This window comes from Botryllus schlosseri, chromosome 14 (assembly GCF_051294905.1).
Source record: "Botryllus schlosseri isolate E-star chromosome 14, Bs_hap1, whole genome shotgun sequence".
In the NCBI taxonomy this organism is placed as follows: Eukaryota; Metazoa; Chordata; class Ascidiacea; order Stolidobranchia; family Styelidae; genus Botryllus; species Botryllus schlosseri.
In genome coordinates this window covers 6,401,067-6,422,151 of record NC_137249.1, presented here as the reverse complement: position 1 = coordinate 6,422,151, position 21,085 = coordinate 6,401,067, and the positions used below count along the sequence as shown (strand labels likewise).

At 43.0% G+C, this 21,085-nt stretch overlaps 5 protein-coding genes across 6 annotated transcripts in view; 4 read left to right on the top strand and 1 right to left on the bottom strand.

Moving 5' to 3' along the window:
• LOC145455084 (alpha/beta hydrolase domain-containing protein 17B-like) overlaps nucleotides 1-21,085 on the bottom strand; it is a 152,545-nt gene that overhangs the window by 93,017 nt on the left and 38,443 nt on the right. The window lies entirely within an intron of this gene.
• LOC145454932 (PAX3- and PAX7-binding protein 1-like) lies at nucleotides 8,609-11,284 on the top strand. Its single transcript, XM_080332865.1, has one exon. The coding sequence runs from the start codon at nucleotides 8,666-8,668 to the stop codon at nucleotides 11,120-11,122; it is 2,457 nt and encodes an 818-aa protein (XP_080188991.1). The 5' UTR covers nucleotides 8,609-8,665; the 3' UTR covers nucleotides 11,123-11,284.
• On the top strand, nucleotides 11,119-12,776 carry LOC145454933 (uncharacterized). The gene has a single exon (XM_080332866.1). It carries the CDS (start codon nucleotides 11,119-11,121, stop codon nucleotides 12,628-12,630), a length of 1,512 nt encoding a protein of 503 aa, XP_080188992.1. The 3' UTR covers nucleotides 12,631-12,776.
• LOC145454935 (SAP domain-containing ribonucleoprotein-like) lies at nucleotides 13,595-14,982 on the top strand. Its single transcript, XM_080332867.1, has one exon. The coding sequence runs from the start codon at nucleotides 13,696-13,698 to the stop codon at nucleotides 14,362-14,364; it is 669 nt and encodes a 222-aa protein (XP_080188993.1). The 5' UTR covers nucleotides 13,595-13,695; the 3' UTR covers nucleotides 14,365-14,982.
• LOC145454936 (serine/threonine-protein phosphatase CPPED1-like) lies at nucleotides 14,964-20,591 on the top strand. The gene is made up of 6 exons (XM_080332868.1): nucleotides 14,964-15,090; nucleotides 15,152-15,235; nucleotides 16,813-16,929; nucleotides 17,238-17,517; nucleotides 20,015-20,252; nucleotides 20,316-20,591. Exons 1-6 carry the CDS (start codon nucleotides 15,048-15,050, stop codon nucleotides 20,466-20,468), a joined length of 915 nt encoding a protein of 304 aa, XP_080188994.1. The 5' UTR covers nucleotides 14,964-15,047; the 3' UTR covers nucleotides 20,469-20,591.

The window sequence follows — 21,085 nt, the reverse complement described above, 5'->3', positions numbered from 1 at the left end:
TGTTCGGATTGTTCGCGAAACACTGGTGTAACCCGTGAGTGCGACCAATAAAATTCAATGATCGTGCGTTTTACTGAGCCCCCATTGCTCTCTCACAAACAAATTGACCGCAAACGAAGTGATCGAAGCTTACAGCTTACGTTGTCGTAAACTAGTAAAGTAATTTAATAGCAAAATGTATCTTTCTGTTCTTTGTCCTTAGCCTCTTGTTTTATTGAAATTGAATTCGAATAAAGTTTATATATTCCTTAACCATTGGCGCAGGCTCGAATTGTATGATATCAATTTGTAGATGGGTAATGTATTGCATCCTATCAATTTGTTTCTCTATTTGGCTGGTAACTATATAAACTGACGCTATGCAATTACTTAAGTAGTTTAGCAGTTCTACGTATATGTGAGCGATACAGCGCCTTCTTGCGTGTTTATTTAACTCCACATTTGTTCATCGGCTCTGAATCAATGACCACTCAATCAGTATTTCAGACAGCTAGCAAAATGCAAAGACTTAATCATGCCACACTTCTAAAAGGCAACTTGACTCGAGTCACCTCCAAAAATCGATTGACTTGACTTGACTCGAGTCACCTTTGAAAATCGAATGACTTGACTTGACTCGAGTCAAAATGTGCAATGACTCGTGACTCGAAGGTAGTGACTTGATCCCAACACTGGTAGCAAGTAGCAATTTTGATTACACTCTCAAATCTCCGATTCGAATTACACACCATATTTTAGGCGAATTTCAATTCTAAATTCGCTGTTGCTTGTAAGTTATGATGCTAAATTAGGATCGCCCAACGTGATGCTATTCGTGTGTCGTTATGCGTGATCTATAAGTGGTAAGGATGGATGTAGGGTTACCATACGTAGGCTTACCATACGTCCTCTTTTAAGAGGATTTTTCCTCTTTTTTGAAAGTGTCCTCGGAGGACGCCCTTTTGTCCTCTTTTTTGAGATTTTGTCATTCTTTTTTGAAAATTTAGGCAGATTTAGAGCAAATTGCGAGTGATATGCCGCATATTAGCACAGAAGTGAAGCTCCGGCGGGTATTTCGGAGTGAAAAACGGGGATTTTAGCTCTGAGCGAAAAGATGACCTTCCCTTTTTTTTTTTTTTTTAGTCATCCACCTGGCAATGTGGAGTAAAAAACGTTATTTTGAGCTCTGAGTAGAACTGGGAGAAATTAACCGGTTTTTGAGATACTCACTCCGGTTTTGCAAGTTGCAAATTTCTGAAAAAGTGTTCTCTTTTTTGATTTCCAAAATATGGTAAGCCTACCATATGCCCTCCTTTAGGAGGGTTTGTCCTCCATTTTCAGGTTTTTGAAAATGTACTCCGAGGACGTCTAAATGTCCCCTTTTTTGGCAATTTGTCCTCCTCTACAGCTAAGATAATGGAGAGATTCGAGTGAAAATGGGCATAAATCGCGCTAAATAGGAAAGTCGTGGTTCGATCGAAAGCGAGGACCTTTTTTACACCACTTAATTTGAAGTTAAAAGTGTTTAAATCAGGAGTTGAACGGAAGTGATGACCTTTTTTTTAGTCAACCTATCAAATTTTCCAGCATTAATTACAAAATCGGCTGCTTTCAGTTTTGATGAACTAACTTTTCTGATTTCGTAAAAGTGTCCTTTCCCGGTTCCAAAATATGGTAACCCTATGGATGTCACGTCAGAAACGCAGGTATGGTATTGCTCAGGGGTAGGCTATCTAGAACGAGATACCCCTGGTTTTACTTCATAGCTCAGTGGTAGTCATCGACAAGTGGTAAATAAATCAGTTGAGCTGCTCCACGTCAAACTTTGATCCCGCTATCAAATACTCGAGAATTTTACCGTTTTGCACTGCTTATCAAATCCGCTGCCTTGAACTGATTCAAAATAATGGTACAATGGTTGTTTTCATCAGCGACTCTACCTAATGAGTAGTAGCGTAGTTATTCAGATTGACGTGTTGATTTTCGACACACTGACTTCTTCCACTTATCGAAGATATGACTCTTCATCGCCTGACCATTTTTTTGTAATTAGGTCGGCTATTTCTGATTGAGAGTATGCACTGCGCATGATTCTTTTCTATCTGTAGGCCTAAGTCGCTGCTGAAGAGATTCGGCGTCCCAAACATAGAAGATATGCGGAAACTAGAAATCGCCAAGTTTATGTATCAGTTTCACTGCGGTCGTTGCCCCGAATATTTCAATGACTTCTTTACCTCTGAATCAAAAGCGCACAAGTACAATGTAGTATTATCACTAAGCTTCTAGCTGTCTACTTAGACAGATACTTTTACAAGTCCGATTCGAAGTGTATTCCCCCAGACCACATGCTTGTCTGTCATCAAAACAATCCCGAAACCCATCGCATGATCAATCAAGCATATCATAACACCACATCTCCCTTTTTTAGGGGAAGAGACATCAACACTACTTACATTATATACAAGTCACGATACAGCAGCGATAACAATATATACAAGGTGACACTACCCCTGCAAGGTTAGCAAGAGCAGGGCATTTGCACTTAACAGACAGAGTCACCAGGGAGGTAGACTACTCCCAAGGTGTACAACAGGTTAGGGGATTATTCTGCCCCTGATCTTGAAACCTGTGTGTGATCAATATTGCTCAATAAATCGTTGTGGCGGATTTCTAATTCTCGAGGATCGTCTCGCGGGATTCTCTCCGGTAGGTTCAGTTGAACCGTTGGCTTCTTGATGGTGTCCTGGTTTCTTCGACGCTACAAGACAATATTCAACCGGTTTATTCTGATGCGGAACAGATGGTTTGGGTTCTTCCGGAGGGTTGTACTTCCGTAAGTGTTTTCGGTTACGCCTCATTAGTCCATTGTTCGTCTCAACGATGATCGCTCTAGGATTTTCATGCATCTCCTTGATGATACCCATCCTTTCGCAATCAGGAATGTATACATGGTCTCCAATTCCGAATCTATCATTCTCAACCACACGATGTCTTTTATTGTAACTCGCAGCCATTTTCTGTCTATACTCCGTCTCCCTTTTTCGAAGATCTTCGACATCAACAGTCTGTGGCCGTAGCTGGTCAGGATGACAAATCACCTTTGTCTTCAATCTGCGTCCCATGCTCAATTGGGCGGGCGATAACCCGGAGTGCGAGGGCGTGTTCCTATAGTTCAGTAGCGTGAGATAGACATCATCTGTTTTCTTGAGCAGGGCCTTTATAGTTTGCACTCCTCTCTCGATGAAGCCATTGCCCTGGCTATATTTTGGAGAAGAGGTGAGGTGCTGAAAATTCCAGGCTCTGGAGAACTGAGAAAATTCAGAGGAAACGAAGACCGAAGCATTGTCCGTAAGCAAGACATCACAGATGCCATGATGAGAGAACACATTCTTGAAGCGAGAAATTGTGTCCCGTGACGAGATCGTTTTCTTTACTGAGAACAGTTCTATGTCTCTGGAGTAGTAATCCATGATCAAAAGGTAGTACTTGTCCTCCAGTTGGAAAAAATCAGCAGCAATTCTAGCCCATGGGCGTGTCGGAAATTCGGTCCCCATCATCGGTTCAGTTCGATCTCGTCGATGCTTTTCACAGCGGTTGCAGTTGAGTACTGCATGTTCAATGTCTTTTGAATAACCCGGCCACCAGCAAGCTTGTGCTGCAAGTTGTCTGGTCTTGGTTATTCCAAGGTGCGATTGGTGAAGGTGCTTCAGAACATCTTCGCGCAACGGCGGTGGTATGACGAGTCTGTTGCTTTTTAGCAAGAGATTGTCATGTACTGTTAACACGTCTCTGAGATTCCAGAAGATACGCACCGGTCCATTTAAAGTTTCTTTGTTCTTTGGCCATCCTCCAACAACATATGTCATAACAGTCGACAGTGTCTTGTCTTCTTTAAGAGCATTCTTTATTTCTTCCAGGCGTCGGTCAGTAGCAGACAGGCCGCTGACCAGAGCACGCACACATGCTTCCGCTTCCTTGTGAAGATCGGTGTCTTCGATGCCATCCGTTGTCGGCAGAGGGCATCGTGATAGCGCGTCTGCTGTGTACATCGACTTTCCTGGTGTGTGGAAAATTGTAAAGTTATAGGACATCAGCCTAATTTTGAATCTTTGAATTCTGACAGGTAATTCGTCAAGCGATTTTGTTGAGAGCAGAGGCACTAGTGGCTTGTGGTCAGTTTCAACTTTTAGATCTTCAATGCCCAGTAAGAGTTCTCTCCAGTGCTCCATTGCCCAAGTGATTGCCAAGGCCTCTTTTTCTATCTGGGCGTACCGTTGTTCAGTGTCGCTCATTGATCTGCTGGCATATGCGACCGGGCGAAGGTTATTGTCATCTTGTCTTTGCATCAGAACGGCACCAAGGCCGTAACTGCTGGAGTCAGCTGAGAGCACAGTTTCCCTGTCTGGGCAATACATGGCTAATGTAACATCGGAAGACAGATCGCGTTTCACTCTTGCAAACGATTCCTCTTGTGACGGGCCCCAGTACCACTCAACCTTCTTCGCCAACAATTCTCGTAACGGCTTGGTCAGTTCCGCTAGGTTGGAGCTAAACTTCATGAGCTGGTTTGCCATTCCCAAGAACCTGCGAAGTTCAGTCTTATCAGTAGGAGCAGCATAATTCACAATAGCCTGCACCTTCTTTGGATCTTTGCTGATACCATCTTGGCCGATGACCTGACCGAGATATTCAAGTTCAGTTGCAGCAACGACGCATTTCTTCTCATTTAGAGTCATGCCAGAGCATTTTAGACGGTCCAATACAGCCTTCAGCGTCTCATCGTGCGTAGTTTGAGTGCCAACTACTAGGATGTCATCCATATGGCAAATCACGTTTGGGATTCCTTGCAGGATTTCACTGATACGTTTTTGGAACGCTTCCGGTGCGCTCGAGATGCCAAATGGTAAGCGACGAAATTGATATCTCCCAAACGGTGTGATAAACGTTGTCAACTTTCGACTTTCAGGGGCGAGCTCAATTTGATAAAATCCAGAGTTTGCGTCCAGCTTAGTGAAGACCGTCCCCTTTGACAGTTGCCCCAAAGTGCTTTCGACTGTAGGCATAGGGTACAGCTCCCTTTTTACCCCATTATTGAGCTTGGTTAGGTCTACACACAGTCGCACCTTTCCGTCTGGTTTGGCTACGACTACAATTGGAGCACACCAATCTGTAGGTCCCGTCACTTCTTCTATGATACCGAGCTCTTCAAGCTTTTCTATCTCCTCTTTGAGTTTCGGGCGCAATGGGATTGGCACACGACGTGGCAAATTCAAACAGAAGGGCTCAACGCCGTCTTTCATGTGAATAGTAAACGGCTCTCCCAGTTTGCCAATGCCTTTGAATAGCTCTGGGTATGCTTTCTTGACGTCATCTTTGCTCCGCAAACGACTCTCAGGGGTAAGTTTGACTGCCCTGATGGATACTTGAACGTCCTGGCACTCTTGAAGAAGTCCAAGTTCTAGTATAGCAGGAGCGCCAAGGAGTAGCTTATCCGCATCCGATACGATGTAGACTTTCTCTGTTAACGCCTTGAAGTCGGAGCTGAGTTTCATCCGTACAAAACCAACAGTATTGAGAGGTTGTCGATTAACTCCAATGAGCCGTCTATCAGATTTGTGTATAGGCCCATATTGTCTCTTGTACAATCGCCGCGGCATGACAGACACTTCTGCTCCAGAGTCAACAATCCATTTCAGAGTGTTGTTAACGACTCTCAACATGATAGTCCACTGGATAGTCTTAGTAGCCTGTGCTGAACCTACCGATGCTTCTGCTTCCTGGGTTTCGCCCACACTTCCACACATTGCGTCTGGAAGTTCTTCCTCGTCATAACACTCAGCGCTTGGTTCTTCCTCAATCGTTTCGCTATCCAGCACGCGTACATTTCTACTTCTGCACCTTTCCTTATAATGGCCCGTTCTACCACATCTGTAGCATTTTACTGAGGCTGCTGGACAGAACCCTCTGCCTCTTTTGTGCCGTTGACCGCAAAATGTGCAGTTTATTATAGGCACAGTTTCAACTGCAGGCTTCTTAAAAGTTTGAGGTCTCGCTTTGTTGGCCACCGCTTCTATTGCTGTAGGTGCAGATCTCCGATCAGCATAGCTCCGTCTCGTCTCCTGTGTAGTCACAACGTCGATAATCTTCTGAGACGTTAGCTTGTCAAAGTCGATTTCCGATAGCTTGTACAACATCTCAGAATCATCTACGCACCCGACAATAAGTTTAGCCCGAACGGTTGCGTCGTACACTGCTGGAGGAAATTGGCATTTTCGTGCAGCCTTTCTGACTGCATGTACCCAAGATGCAAATGATTCACCCTCTTTGCGTTGTAAGAAATGGAAGAATTGAAGGTGTGCTTCAAACCTGCCATCCCGAAACTTGAAACGTTCATCAAACTTCTTCAAGACGGTATCAAGGTCAGTTTTGTCTTCTGCTGCAACTGCTTCCACACCGTCTGATTCTGCGACTGCTTCAGCAAACACGAAATCCTCGTATATTTCCTTTCCTTCATTGCCTATGAATTGCCGTAATAATCCAACTTTCTGGCGCCCAGGTGATTCAGCATGACCTGCTGCATCGATAAAGATCAGGAATTTCTTTTTCCATTCCAGCCAGGCTTCGGCCTCATTCACGGCGCCTATTATTGTGAGATCCCCCGGACCTGATACAATGGCCGCCATAATCTAGTTATTAGGCTAGTTCGAAGTTATCCGCTTCCACCATGTAGTATTATCACTAAGCTTCTAGCTGTCTACTTAGACAGATACTTTTACAAGTCCGATTCGAAGTGTATTCCCCCAGACCACATGCTTGTCTGTCATCAAAACAATCCCGAAACCCATCGACACATCGACACATCGACGCGCGTCCACGTCATCCAAATATCATATGATCGACCGAAAAGATCATCGCTCCATCAAATATGCCGGACCTGATGTGTGGAACAGTATCCCGCCGGCCATCCGACAGTCGACGAGCATGTCCACATTCAAGTCGAAATACAAGCAATTACTACTAAATAAATACAGTCCATCCTCAAGATTACCGGACCACGACTGACCTATCGATCTCGCTTCCCATGACATGCCGCCCTATTTCTTGTCGCATTCTTCTTCTATACTATCTTCTTTACTTTCATTCAGTGTGCATGCCTCCTCTTTACATCGCCTAGGCCAAGGTGGGTGTCAGATTCCATAGACTACTCCTTGTCGCTTCGACATCTTCCTGTCTTTTCATTGTATCGCATTTTTGTGGTGTATTGAACTGATAAAATTGCTAATAAACCAATGATGATGATGATACTTACAAAGCCAAATCTTAGATTAAGCAAAACCGAACGATCAAGATCGAACCATGTTACATGTACCATTTTGCAGAGGTGTCTATTGATAACCCGTACTTGGTCGTTACATCGCATTGTGCAATGTACATTGCGGGTCTTTGAGTGGATGAGAATATTTAAACCACTGATTATGAATAAATCATAGCGTCATTTCTATGTTTAATATTTTTGGATCGTAGCTTCTGTGAAAATTACCATACGCGGTTTTGCGAAATCATTGGTTGACGTTCAGTTAGGTATGTCATTACAAGATTGTGAAAGAATGGAAAGATAGAAAGGATTCGATAGGATATGGTAAATACGGCTATCTTTAAGATGTCGCGAGACGAATATAAACGAACATTTGGGTCGCGGTCTCAGAAGTTTGGGAGCCACTGATATAGAGGTATGCACGACTGCACGTTCTGCTCTAGCGCGTCGTGTGGTATATGTTGCCGCTGCTGCGTCCATCATCTGATGGTGTATTTTACTCAGATTTTGCACAGGGATACGGTGATAATTTTATTTGGTTATGTTCGAGAGTGAGGTAATTGTTTATTTGGATCCACCAAAAGATAATAAATTTACAGAGCGAAGCGTATACCAATGCAGAACCAAGCTGTACGAAGGGATCGGGAGAGATCATCAAGTCTGCAGCAGCTATACAGCCTGAATCGGAGAAATTGCTACATCATAAATGTCTTATACCGTTTGGTCTAACATGGAAATACATCATAGAAACTCAAAGCAAAACAATTCTCTCGTGAGATAACGTCATAAAAGCAAAATAGAAAGGAACCAGGAAGCCTTTAACTGCACTCACAGCATCATATATGGACATATGGTACGCCGCCTATGGAATCATTGCCCTGTGCTCAATATGTTTTATTTTTTATTAAATTACTTTAACTTAGAAAATCATTGCTGCTCACATGTTATATTAGGCAAAACGTACCGAGATTCCAGTAGGGCGGTCGTAAGAAATTGGTCAAAATGACGAATGTATCATGAATCAACAAGTCAAGGAATGAATAAGTTGAGTCTGCATATCACTGCACTGTCGTTATCGTAACATTCGTAAGATTATTCTATTTGGATTAAATCAATAAGGAAATGGAGGCGTCCGATTGAAATCAATTTGACAGGGATTATGGCGAATGCTATACAGAATACATCACATTCACAGCTATAGCTCCGGACCTCCGGTTCATATGTTCGGGTATAAGTATAGTGTACGCAAATTTACATGGTACACCGGGTACGATAACGATACTTTATACTTTCCAGTTACCTGGTTTCTTTTCCATTTTTACAGTCATTGAAACACATATTTGATATCTCAACTTGGAAAAATAAGCTGCGATGTTTAAAAAATCGTCAAAACGAAATCTACGAACGAGGAAAACGTCAGACGAAGAGATTTCCGAAGATGTTTCAGAAGCCGCTTCAAAAGTGTATAACGTAGGAATGTTAAAAGCCGAACGAAAAAAGAAGCAAAAATCTAAAAAGGCATCGAACGCAAACGCAGGGTCTGCCAAAAAGCAATCGGTTCTTAGTTTCCATCAGGAAGACGAGGAAGAAGGCGAATTTCAATTAAAAAAACCTTCTAGAAGCCGCAGGATTGCGAAACACATCAAGAGGATCAATCAAGAAGAAAAGGAAAGGAATGTGTACGAAAACGCCGGTAACAAATACACCACCGATACTCTCAATGAACTTCGAGCCCTATCAGTCCAACCGCCGTCTTTCTCAAGCGATGCCCTGCCGGAAGATTTTTCGACCACACCTAATTTCACCGCGAGTCAAGGCGGAAACTTTTCCGATTTGAAGCCGGGCGAGATACCTGACGCGAATCGAATTCACGCCGCTAGAAAGCAACGAGAAATGATGAGAAAGTACGGCTCGGAATATATTCCTTTAGAAAACGCATCAAACGCAAATACGTTACGGGAACGTCAAGAGCAAGAGGATAATAGCAGTGATGAAGATGGTCCTTTGGTGGAAATGAAAGGTATTATCGACGATAGTGTTCGGGTTGCCGGAGAGATTGGAACTGAGGGTGAATGTGCTTTGAGTAGAGACGTTGAATTTGATGAGTGGGAAGCGGAATTAATCAAAAAAGGAATTAGCACGCAACAATTCGCGCCACCTCCAGAGAAACCCATACAACCTGTAAAGCATGACTATGTATCCAACGCAGCCAGACCGTTCAATGGCGCAGGAAGGGAAAGTTATCAGCAAAAAAACTGGTCACGATTACCACAATCTTCATCACCGGCGGATGCCGTGAAAAGCGTCAAATCCAGGATACAAAGCAGGTTGGAAAACATTCAACAGACTACTCGCACACGGCAAATGGATTACGACAGAGCCAATGACGAAATCGAGATGAGTGAGAAGTCAGCCGAAAAAATGGAAGACTTGTCATCCATATCTAATCGGTACACATTTTTTCAAGACGTTAAAGCGTACGTTTCCGACCTGCTCGACTGTCTCACAGAAAAAAACGCAGAAATCGTTGACTTGGAAAATGGTGTACACAAAATATGGAAAGATCGCGCCGCTATGTTTGTCGCTAGACGACAGCAAGACGTTCGAGACGAGTCGGAAGATATAACCGCTTCTTTTTCAAGCGCGAAGCAACCTCCAGTTACTGTCGATTATCAGAAGCAGACTAGAATTCGTGAACGCGAGGCACGCAGGGCCAGGCGGCGGGCTAGAAGGCAGATCTCTGGAAATTCCCAGGCTCAATTTGACGGATGGTCAACTGATGATGAAGAAACGTCTATGGACAAAGTAAATTGGACGTCTGAGACGGAACGTATCAAGTTATCCGTGCAGAAGATATTTGATGACGTAGTCGAAGACTTCTGCGACGTTGAAGTGATTTTATCGCACTTTCTGGAATGGAAGGAAAAATACCCGGATTCCTACAGCGACGCTTACATCGGACTGTGTTTACCGAAAATAATCGCGCCGTACATCAGACTGCAGATATTAGAGTGGAATCCGCTAATGCAGGACGCTATTGCGTTAGAAAATATGAGGTGGTACAAACAGTTGTTATTTCACGGCTGTAAACCGGACTCTGATCTCGATAAACAGGATAGCGATAATAAGCTACTTGCGGGTTTATTTGATAAAGTTGTCATGCCTAAATTGATATATATTGTAGGGAACGTATGGGATCCGCTGTCAAAAGTGCAGTCACATTGTTTGTCGATGTTGCTATGCAGGTTTCTGAGGATTTATCCTTGCATGAGAGCGGAGAATAGAAAGTGTAATGACTTGCTCGTGACTGTTTGTGCGCGTATTCAGCAATCTATCGATACCGACGCCTTTATTCCAATTTATCCGTCTGCTGTATTATCGAACATATCGTACGGCCCAGGTGCGTTTTTTGAAAGGCAAACGTGGACTTGCCTGAAACTGTTTCAGAATATTTTTCTTTTCGACGGAATCCTGTCGCAGAGTACTCTGATCGAATTAGCGTTTACCTTGTTGCTGAATCGTTACGTTATGTTATCGCTTCAAATTTCCCCGGCGTCCGTGATTTTGGTGCACAAATGCACGTGCATCGTTGACGCCATCCCGCAAAGGTGGCTGCAAGACGTAGAAGAGATTTCAGGCCATTTAGAGCCTTTTTCCCGCTTTTTATTGCACGTCGCGAAGTTAATTCATTCCGAATTGAGTAACTGCAACCCAGCCGAGGAAAGACGCGCTAAAGGCTGCATGGGACAAATCGGGAAGTTGCTGTCCAGGATAGGATCTTACGAATTGTGTCAAGAGATCGCCGAGTTGTTAGGCATCAATATATGAAGTATTATGAATTTGCTCTCAAATTTCAGGATAGCAAATTATGTTTCACAAATTCAATCAATGATTGTTTCTTCCCACTGCCTGTCCGTTTTGTATTTTTATACTGGCGTTATGGTAAATTCAACTTCCCGCTTAATTTTCATTTTAAATTCTTCCAGGAAATATATACATATAAGTTTCTATCATTTATCTTAAGCATGGACGCACTTAGAAGCATTCAGCGTAAAGTCCAAGAGCTGGACCGGCAGCAACTGATCGACGTCCGATCGTTACAAATCTGGTTCGCGCTTCTCGTGGTCAGTTTCGGGAGCTTGTCGTGGTTGTGGAATCATTTTGTAATGGAAGACGATCCCACGTCGCATTTTCCGCCCGGGCTGCTGCCTCCCGACGTTCGACGGAGGCTGCCTGATTTCGGATTTACGACCGAGAAAGAGGCACGCGCGTTTGCGACGAAAGAAATCGAAGCGGCGATAATCGCTTGTCGAGAGAATTCAGATAAGTCGGATGTGAGCGCCGTCGACGCCGTGCATATGATGAAAAGCGCGGCGTTGCTCTCAAAATCAATCATTCATTTTCACATATACACAGAAGACAGCTTGTACGCTACGTTTATGAAAGAGTTGGATAGATGGCCTTCGTACATCCGACATCGTGTGTCGTTTCAGTTTAGTCACGTGACATATCCCGAGTCGCTTCTCGGGTGGAAAAAGTCGAAAAAGCCCTGTTCTTCGTTCAAATTGTTTATCCCGAATTTACTGAAACAATGCGATTTCGCTATCTACGTTGATAGCGACACTGTTTTCTTGAACTCTTTGGACGCGTTTTGGCGTACGTTGACACGTTTTAAGCCGGCGCAGGTTATGTCGCTCGCCGCTACCAGATTACACGAAGGCGCTTTATCCAAACACGGCATCAAATCCTTGGACACGCGCGCTGTTATTTTTGATATTTTCAGGATGCGCCATTCCGTGTTTCGCGTCCCCGTGTCTTTCAAACGAAATCGCGAAATGACCGAATTCAAGACGGAGAATATGACGTGGCATCCGAACATGCTGCACAGGCTGTACCAGTTGTTTTCCGAGGACATCACCACACCCGATCAAGACATTATATCCGTATTGTACCATTTCAATAAGGATAAATTTTTCATGCAATCGAGTGAATGGACTTTTCGGTGGGACTATTGCCATGAATATTTGACATGGGTCAACTCGAGGTTTTTGAATTCAACTTTAGAGCATTGGCCAATGCTGAAAAATCGTATTTGTGACAAAGCTTTTATGGTTCATAAAAGCCAGATTCCTCAATCTTCGCAGGAAGAAAATCGGCACTTTGAAGACCTGCAACGATTTTGGGGTTCCGCTAGTTTCGACAACCCAAAGAAGGATGTTCTGCAGTCTATGAAGTTGGCGTCTAAGAGCAAATTATCGAATGGGACATGTTATAAATTGAATATGGAATTATTTATTGATAGCATGAAAAGTCCTCTCGCAGTCGCGATTCCGTAACTGGTTTACGGTTTTGCGAAATGTCGTAGAGATGCTGCTCGAGACTTGCGTGTTTGACAATCTGCTTCGGTTGCCTTGTGATCACGCACAGATCACACACGATGAAGGGGCATGGTCGAGACCATGGACATTTTGAGATGTTTCACTGCGTTCCGATAATAATTCTCGAAAACTCACATGCATGTTGACCAAGATATAAGAACTCACCGGGGATATGCTCACACTGAACTCAGTGATACCATATCCTATGATTAGACCTTCTGAGAGGAATTGACCGGCTGTGGCAGCCTGATTGGATATGCCGTTGGATAAAGAATGCCCCCTGAATATGTTATATATTCTTTCAGCATTGATACAGTCTCAGAAATTTCTTCAATCCATGAAGCAAGCACAGAGACTCATCATGACTGAACATAATTCCATCTTTAGACATCACTTTAGTTGACAAACTACGTTGTATATTGACAATACTTGATGTACAGCAAAGGGTGTCATAGACGAATGTCTAGCTGCTAGGCTGCTTTTGATGAGAAACTACTCAATGGCCTTTTGCTCCATTGAATTGCCAGAAGACGGTTTGCATATTATAGATTGGAATAATTTAGATGATTTTCATAAGACAGATTTCATGCCATCGGCAGAGGCCGTTCATTCTTTTATCTATGTGCCTTGGAATCAATCTCGTTCGTCTGTGCCAGTTGCGAAAGTAGCAGCCTAAATTGAGCTAAGTAGTCTGTTCACTCGATTAATATGGTTTTTGTGCCGGTGATTCGTATTCAGTGATACTACTGTTAATACACAAAGTTATTTTGAAAGCTCTACTAGTTGCTGACAATTACCCATGACGAGCGTCAGCCGACAATACTCGGGTTTATTTCAATATTAATATATTTTTTCAATTTTATATTAGGTTTTTATAGCAAACATAATGTGATATTCTTCCTATTTCCTATATTATGATACTGTGAATGAGATTCTGTACTAGTACTGCAATTCAGACGTGGCCGGTATTAAAAACTCGCCCTACTTTCAGAAATAAAATACCACTAGTAAACGCCGAGAACCATGGCGACGAACGAAGAGGAAGTGGTTGTGGATTTGCGAAAGCTGAAAATGACCGAGCTCAGAAAAGAGCTGCACGACCGTGGCCTGAAGACGTCCGGAAACAAACAGGAGCTGGTCGACAGACTGCAGCTGTACATGGAAGAGCACGAAGGCGCAGAAGTAGCAGACGATGAACTACTAAAAGAAGAAGGGGAGGCAGACGAGCATTTGAATGACGATCCAAAGATAGAAGACGTCTCGCTCACGTCGGATAAGGAACAGGAAAAAACTGCGGTGGTTCCGCCTGCGGCAGAAAAAGACGGTAAGAACACGGAACCGGAAAATGAAATCACAGCCTTGCAAACGCCTGCCGCGGTCACAGACGAGGAGAGGCTGAAATTGCGAGCGCAAAAATTCGGATTGACGACGGCGGATATGAATCCGGACGCGAGAAAAGCGGCCAGGTCGGCACGGTTTGGGACCGGGGCAGGCGTCGCCGCCCCGGATGCGGACGTTTTGAAGAAACGTGTCGAGCGATTCGGTAATGTAGCGGCCGACGCTCCTAAAGGCTCGGCCGACGACGAGAGGCGCCGTAAGCGCCTGGCTAGGTTTGGCGGTGATGCCGCGGACTCTGGTGATGTCTCAGACAAGAAGAAGCAGCGTGCGGAAAGATTTGGTCTCGTGGCCTGACAGCGCCACATTCCTTATCCCTGCCCGTGGCGGCGTCCTCAGATGTCTGGATGATAGTGGTAGTTAATTGTATGAGCTGTTGTGTTGTAGACGGCGTACGGTGAATGGCGTTTGTTGACGCCTCAAGGTGTCAGTAGCCTGCCGCTACCTTTTCAGTTTTACGATACTTTGAAAAGCGACCTTGTTTTATAGTATAAAAGTGACTTATCGAATAAACTAATTATTGCGAGTTCTGTTTTAGGCGTGTTTGTGATATCGTTAGCCGGTGCCCACGTGACCATGCATATTGGACTATGATTTTAACACTTTTTCCGATTGATCGTCAAATTGTCTTGCCCCAACACGTGTACCAGGATATTCGTTGCTGCTGTTCCTATGTTTTTGAAATTTTATTGTCTCGTCCCAACTCATGTACCCGGATGTTTGTTACCACGATTTCTTCCCATTATTCCGCAATCGCCTGGCCGGGCAATGTACTACCAAATTTTGTTGTCGCTGCTGTTAATAATTGAAGCAATCTGTTATTTGAAAATTTGCATTCGAAAAATTTCCTCATCGTCGCGCCAATTACTTTTGATCACCGAGAGGAAAATAAATATTTCAAACGATTTTCACAGATACAGTACCATTTCTTGACTAAACTTGAAGTCTTGACTTTAACTTCGATTTCTTCTGCGGAAAATATGTTGAAAGCAAGCAATCGCACGATAGCAGAATTTCAAAGAGGTTATGATTATGGTAGGGTCAGATCTATAAGTATGCTATAAATCTGTGTGACCTGTTCCAGGCTCCGTCGGAGATGATGAGCATATATTCGTGCACGGGGCCGATCCTCAATTGGGACTGATAGACGAGGCAGATGGGGGCGATGGTATGTGGTTATTTTACCTCGTTATTAACATTTAATGAGAGAGAGGGGGATAATAGGATATTAGAAAGGCAGAGACAGGTTAGGCCAGTTAGTAGTGCCCTGCGGAATGAAGAACTTGATTCCGATCAAGATGTTGCAAATTTCACTCGAGGTGTGCCTAATAGGGTCAACTCTGACTTAATCTTCGTAATATGCAACTCCAGCTCACGCCCGGATCTGCTATGTTAGGCTTACCATATTTTGGAAATCTAAAAAGAGGACACTTTTTCAGAAATTTGAGACTTGCAAAACCGGAGAAGAATTCTCAAAAATCGGTGAATTTTTCCCACTTTGCGATCGGTTGACTAAAAAAAAAAGGTCAACTTTTCCGCTCAGAGCTCAAATCGCCGTTTTTCACTCCGAAATACCCGCTGGAGCGTCACTTCTGTGCTTGCTCATTTACGGCATATCACTCGCATTTTGCTCTAAATGTCACCTAAATTTTCAAAAAAGAGGACAAAAGGGCGTCCTCCGAGGACACTTTCAAAAAAGTCAAAAAAGAGGACAAATCCTCTTAAAAGAGGACGTATGGTAACCCTATGCTATGTACGGTTAAATGCTGCATGCTTCTGACTTCAGGGGATGGGGCCGAAACAGTACTTCGTCAGTCCCCCAAAACGCCGGTCTTGGGCTCCCGTAGGGTCATACACCAAACTTCAACCAAACCCACCTTCGCGACTGGCCTTTTTTTCCGCCACCAGATGAATCCACTTTTACTGTAGTAGGACTTCTGTGCATATGTATTATTAGTTGCGTGTAGCGCGAAACATATTCATGATTGAATTTTATCCATAACGTTGGTAATTTCATATAGTGCTATTAATTTTTCAACTTCTCAATCGCCGTGGTGTAGGTGGTAACTTCAGATAGCAAGCGCAGGACCATTCTGCGCCTATGGATAATTGGCAATACATATAATGATGATTTCGGCCAAAATGCGGTGGCCATTTTCGGCCAAGGATATATTTGGTACACACTCCAAGAAGTCGCATGTAGGCCGAAACTTCAGAAATCTTGGTGTATCGTGGAGCGGTAATAGCCGGCGCTGAAATGCCTATTTGAAAAATGATGCTATTTTTTCTTGGGGCGCTGAGGTGGACGAAATATATGTCGATTTACGAGATAATTCGGGCCCCCTTCGACCTCGCCCCCATCCTCAATTGGGGAGTTTGGGGTGCGGCAGTTACGGTCCTGGTTGTACTAGGAGTCAAGCTGCATGGCAGACACATCTGCTAGATATGCGAGAGCCCCCAAGTATCGTATCGCTGCACCATGTACTATATTTTGATTGCAATTATATTCAATAAAATCTATCTGTCAATTTTAAAAGGAGTATCATTATTTAAGATAAATTGGGGTGTGATCAGTCTCAATTGTGAATTGTTGAAATAGCTCAATGTTTTCAACATATCACCCTCCAAATCCATATTGAATTTCAGAAGTTTTGTTATGTGATATGTGCATTATATTTTGAATGATCGATGGCTACCTCAGTTTGTTTTATTCAATAATAAATACCAATAATTTTTGTCTAACAGGGACAAAATGGCCAGAAGAGTTACGCCTGCTCAAGATGGCAGTATCTGCAGTCAACAATATGACTCCAAGACCGAAATTTCTCTTCTTGAACGGAGACTTGGTTAATGCACTACCAGGTAACTTTTTGATTACTACAAAATCAGCCCTTGCGCTGATTGATTACCGTAAGTTGAATCACGCATCCAGCGTTGGCAGCAGTCAAACCGGCGTGACCTGACCAGTGAGCATACAACTATTATTATACTATAGGCTCAGAGTAGCCAGACACGCAGTAATCAGGCTACTTAACTATGTTTTCAGTGCTATCGTTACTTCATCAAGTAGGTGTGTTTGTAGATTAAATTCCATCACTACTGCGACAGTTTGAAAAGCCGAACAACTTGACGCGTCAGAAATGAAAACCATGCAACGTTTGTTTCAAAAGGTATCGGTAGTCATAAACTAGCTCAAGAGAAAGACCTCATAGAAGTGATCAACACGTCAGAGGTTCCAGTCTTGGTATCGTGTGGAAACCACGACATTGGTAACACGCCTACTGATGAAACGGTGGATCACTTCACGTCACTGTTCGGGGATGATTACTACAGTTTCGATATCGGCAATACCTTTTATGTTGTACTCAACAGTCAATATTTTTACAACACTACCGCGATGAAAAGTCGCGCCGCTGATCAGATGAACTGGCTTGAAAGGCAGCTGAACAGGTCAGTGGCGAAATTGCGACTAGCAAATCAACTTTGTATTGAGTCTTGTAAATTGGTATTGACAGCTAACAAGCTGTACGGCAGTATTCTCTTCTTATCTTCAAGTTAAGGGACACTAGTTTCGGCTGAAGAATTAGGGCAAAATCAGTTATATTGCAATTGCAATTGTGCATACTCTGTAGGCCTACAATATATATAGGACTATACATTCATTCCATTCGTTTATTACAGAAAACTGATGAGTCAGGCAGTCTTGACTTTAACCGATTAATAACATATTAATACGACCGTCGTAAATTCGGCTTCGAATCTACAAATATGTGTACAGCAAACTGAGTTATCGAGCCTAATTAGTCGGTCCATATTTGATTCCCAGTCTGTAGAAAGTAGGCCTAAGTCAGGGGTGGCCAGCCTTTTTGCTATTCACGGCCACATTTCGATTACTGATGTAGCCTACGCCCGCATTCCAGGGCATAGCAGTAATGAATCAACTGGACGTCAAAGAGCCACGTTAAACTGTCCATATTGTCCATTTCCGGTGAACTCCAGACTAATTTACTTCTTCATAGCGGCTTACTATACGCACCGAAATCGCGAGTGACCAACTGGCCATATAATGAATAGCCAATGGGATCCATTATGATTTTTTCAGATTCACGAATTAATTTCAGTCAGTCAATCAGTAGTTTCACATATTACTATTAAATATTTATCCTTTCTCAGCCCATGTGATCAGATTCACCGGTGGAGTTCATTGAGGGAGTGTTTTCGAAAATTTAGAGCAAGTTATAAATCAGAGGTCTCAAACTCAAATGTCCTCGCGGGCCAGTTTTCCAGTTTTGACGACGCCGCGAGCCGCAGCATTTATAGGGATATTCTATGTATTTCCAATTAGGCCTTATTTGGCGGGAATGAATTGTCCTATTGAAAGTGGGCCGATCCAGCAGACACTCATGGTCAAAATGTGATTTACTCTTGTATCAATTTAGGCCTGCCACGAAAAGAATCATCACATTTATAACTATTTGAATAGAATTGGTGTTGTACTTGATTTATATTAATTATAAGAGATAGACACCATATGGGCGTACAAATGTATGATGCCATCATAAAAGCTATCGCGTTATAATTTTGCAGCTACTATGAATATTTTGAATTTAACAGGTTGATAAATAGAGACCGATCTGATATCAAAACATTTTTAGGTTGAGCATTGTAATTCCAATCCAGGATTCGGGTTACTTCTGATAAGTAGGATACTGATCTCATGGCCAAATATCTTCAAATATAGGAGCGGAAAAAAAACATGAATATAATATAAATATATTAATGAATGTGTCCTAGTGATTGAAATGTCGGAACGCCGAACGGCCCATTGTTGTTACATCGTTGGACCGTACCACTACGGTACTCGGTACCTTTAAGTGGCCTAATAACATGGTTTCGCGACCAAAGATGTAACTAACAGATTGCCAATGGTTGCCATAACTACTTGATTAGTTAGCGAAATACCAAGCTGCGGCCTTCTGATTACTATTCCCCTGATACGCGATTAGTTTGTTGCGTCCATGGTTCTAACAAATTCATGGCATTCCGAGTCACTCCGAGTCCACTCGAGTCATTTTCATTTTGCCATCGAGTTAGCCCGAGTCTGAGTAACTCTAAGGTAGCTCGCGTCCAAGTCCAACTCACAAATTTCAGTCACTATTCGTCTAAGGGTCAGGTTTTGTGATCATGAATTGGAAAAGTGGCGAAATAGTGAATCTTCCACTGCATGGTAGCGTTTGCAATTAATGTGAGAGCGAAGTTTGATGAATAGTTTCAGGCTTTCGAATCAATTTAAGGGGGAATTTTCATTTATAACCTGAAAAGATATATGTGACACTTATATAGTGTCAAATTAATAAAAATCTAAAATGTCGTCGCGGGCCGCACGAAATGCTCTGGCACGCCGCGTGTTTGAGACCTCTGTTATAAATGATGATGGATCTTCGGGCGGGCTAAATGTTATTATTCATGTCATTAGTTGCGTGCTGTTATTTCTTGACCTCCCATTAGGATTGGCGGTATGGTGGAATGGTGTTGGAATCGCCCAAACGTATACTAAAAACAAATTTAATTGGTGGGAAGCACACGTTTCTAAGTAGGTATTTCTATATCGGGCGCATCATTTTCTCTGTTTCTCGCATCTGTACTGTGGGGCTCGGATTGCAGCAAGGTCGGTGCTGTGCAACTCGAAAAATGAAGTGGCATTGAATCGGGCGCAGAAAATTTTAAGATTTATTAAAACCAACTCGGAAAATTCGGGAGTCAAATTAAATTGGCAAATTCGGGAGTCAAATTAAATTGGCATACGGACGGCCGCCATCACATGCTAATTGAACTATACGTGTCGACGGCCGCACAAATTTCCTTTTACGGCCGCAGGTTGGTCATCCCTGAAATAAGTATGCATTTTTTCCCGGTTATAAAAAAAACATACTGTTTCACATTACAGTGCCAAGTCCGCTGAGTATGACAGAACAATCGTGTTCATGCATATACCGCCGTTCACGACATCGCCTGACGAAGAAGATGGTATTTTCAATCATCCAAGGGCACAAAGAAAGGCACTCCTCGAAAAGTTTGCTAATTCCGGCGTACAGTATGTTTTTGCCGGTCATTATCACCGTAACAGTGGTGGCTTCTGGCAAAATCCGGCTACGCCGGGGGATAGCGGCGATGCGAGCAATAAGGTGCGTGCTTTTTTACCAAAAATGCACTGATTCTGTTGAATGCGTACAAATGATGTTTCCCAGGTTGAAGTCGTTGTCTCGTCTGCCATCGGAAAGCAAATCGGAGATGATAAATCCGGTTTGCGAGTAGTTTCAATCACTAAAGACAAAGTTGATCACGAGTACTTCGCGTTTGAAGAATTTCCGGGACGTTTCGATCGAAAAACTACGGGTTGATCCCGTAAACTGAGTCGTGCGACCATTTCCTTGCGTTTTCCTTCCAACGTTCGATCTAATTATGCCTGGATATTTAATTTACCTGTCACCGATACGAATGTAATATATTTTAGATTACCCGAAGACTGGGTCATGAAAATGCCATACGTTTTAGTCGTCTCAGATTTCGGTGGGATAGGCCTACCGCTTAATATGCAATAATGTTGCACGGATTTTGATTATCCGAGTCTTCGGGCCCCGGTTCGGTGACTAACTTCATTTTAAATTTTCAAAAAGGAAACTTATTCAATTGCACTTTATTTATAATTGCTTTTGTGCACTTTGCAGTAGGGCTGTTCAAAAATAACCTTTTTTCCATATTCCAGTTATCCACTGATTAAATTGTCAGGTCACCCTAAAAAACGCTGCTAACCTAATTTGGTTCAATTGCAACAACCACAAGCCGCCGCAGATCCAATTTAAATTTTTAATTTGTGATGAGAAACTAGAAAATTTTTTTTTCAATTTACTGTCAATCCAATCTAATTGTCGAGTTGTCTTCAAAAACGATGCAAACAAATCCGACTCGATTCCAACCTGTAGAAGCGGAGTTATTCGAGTTTTTCATTAATAATTCT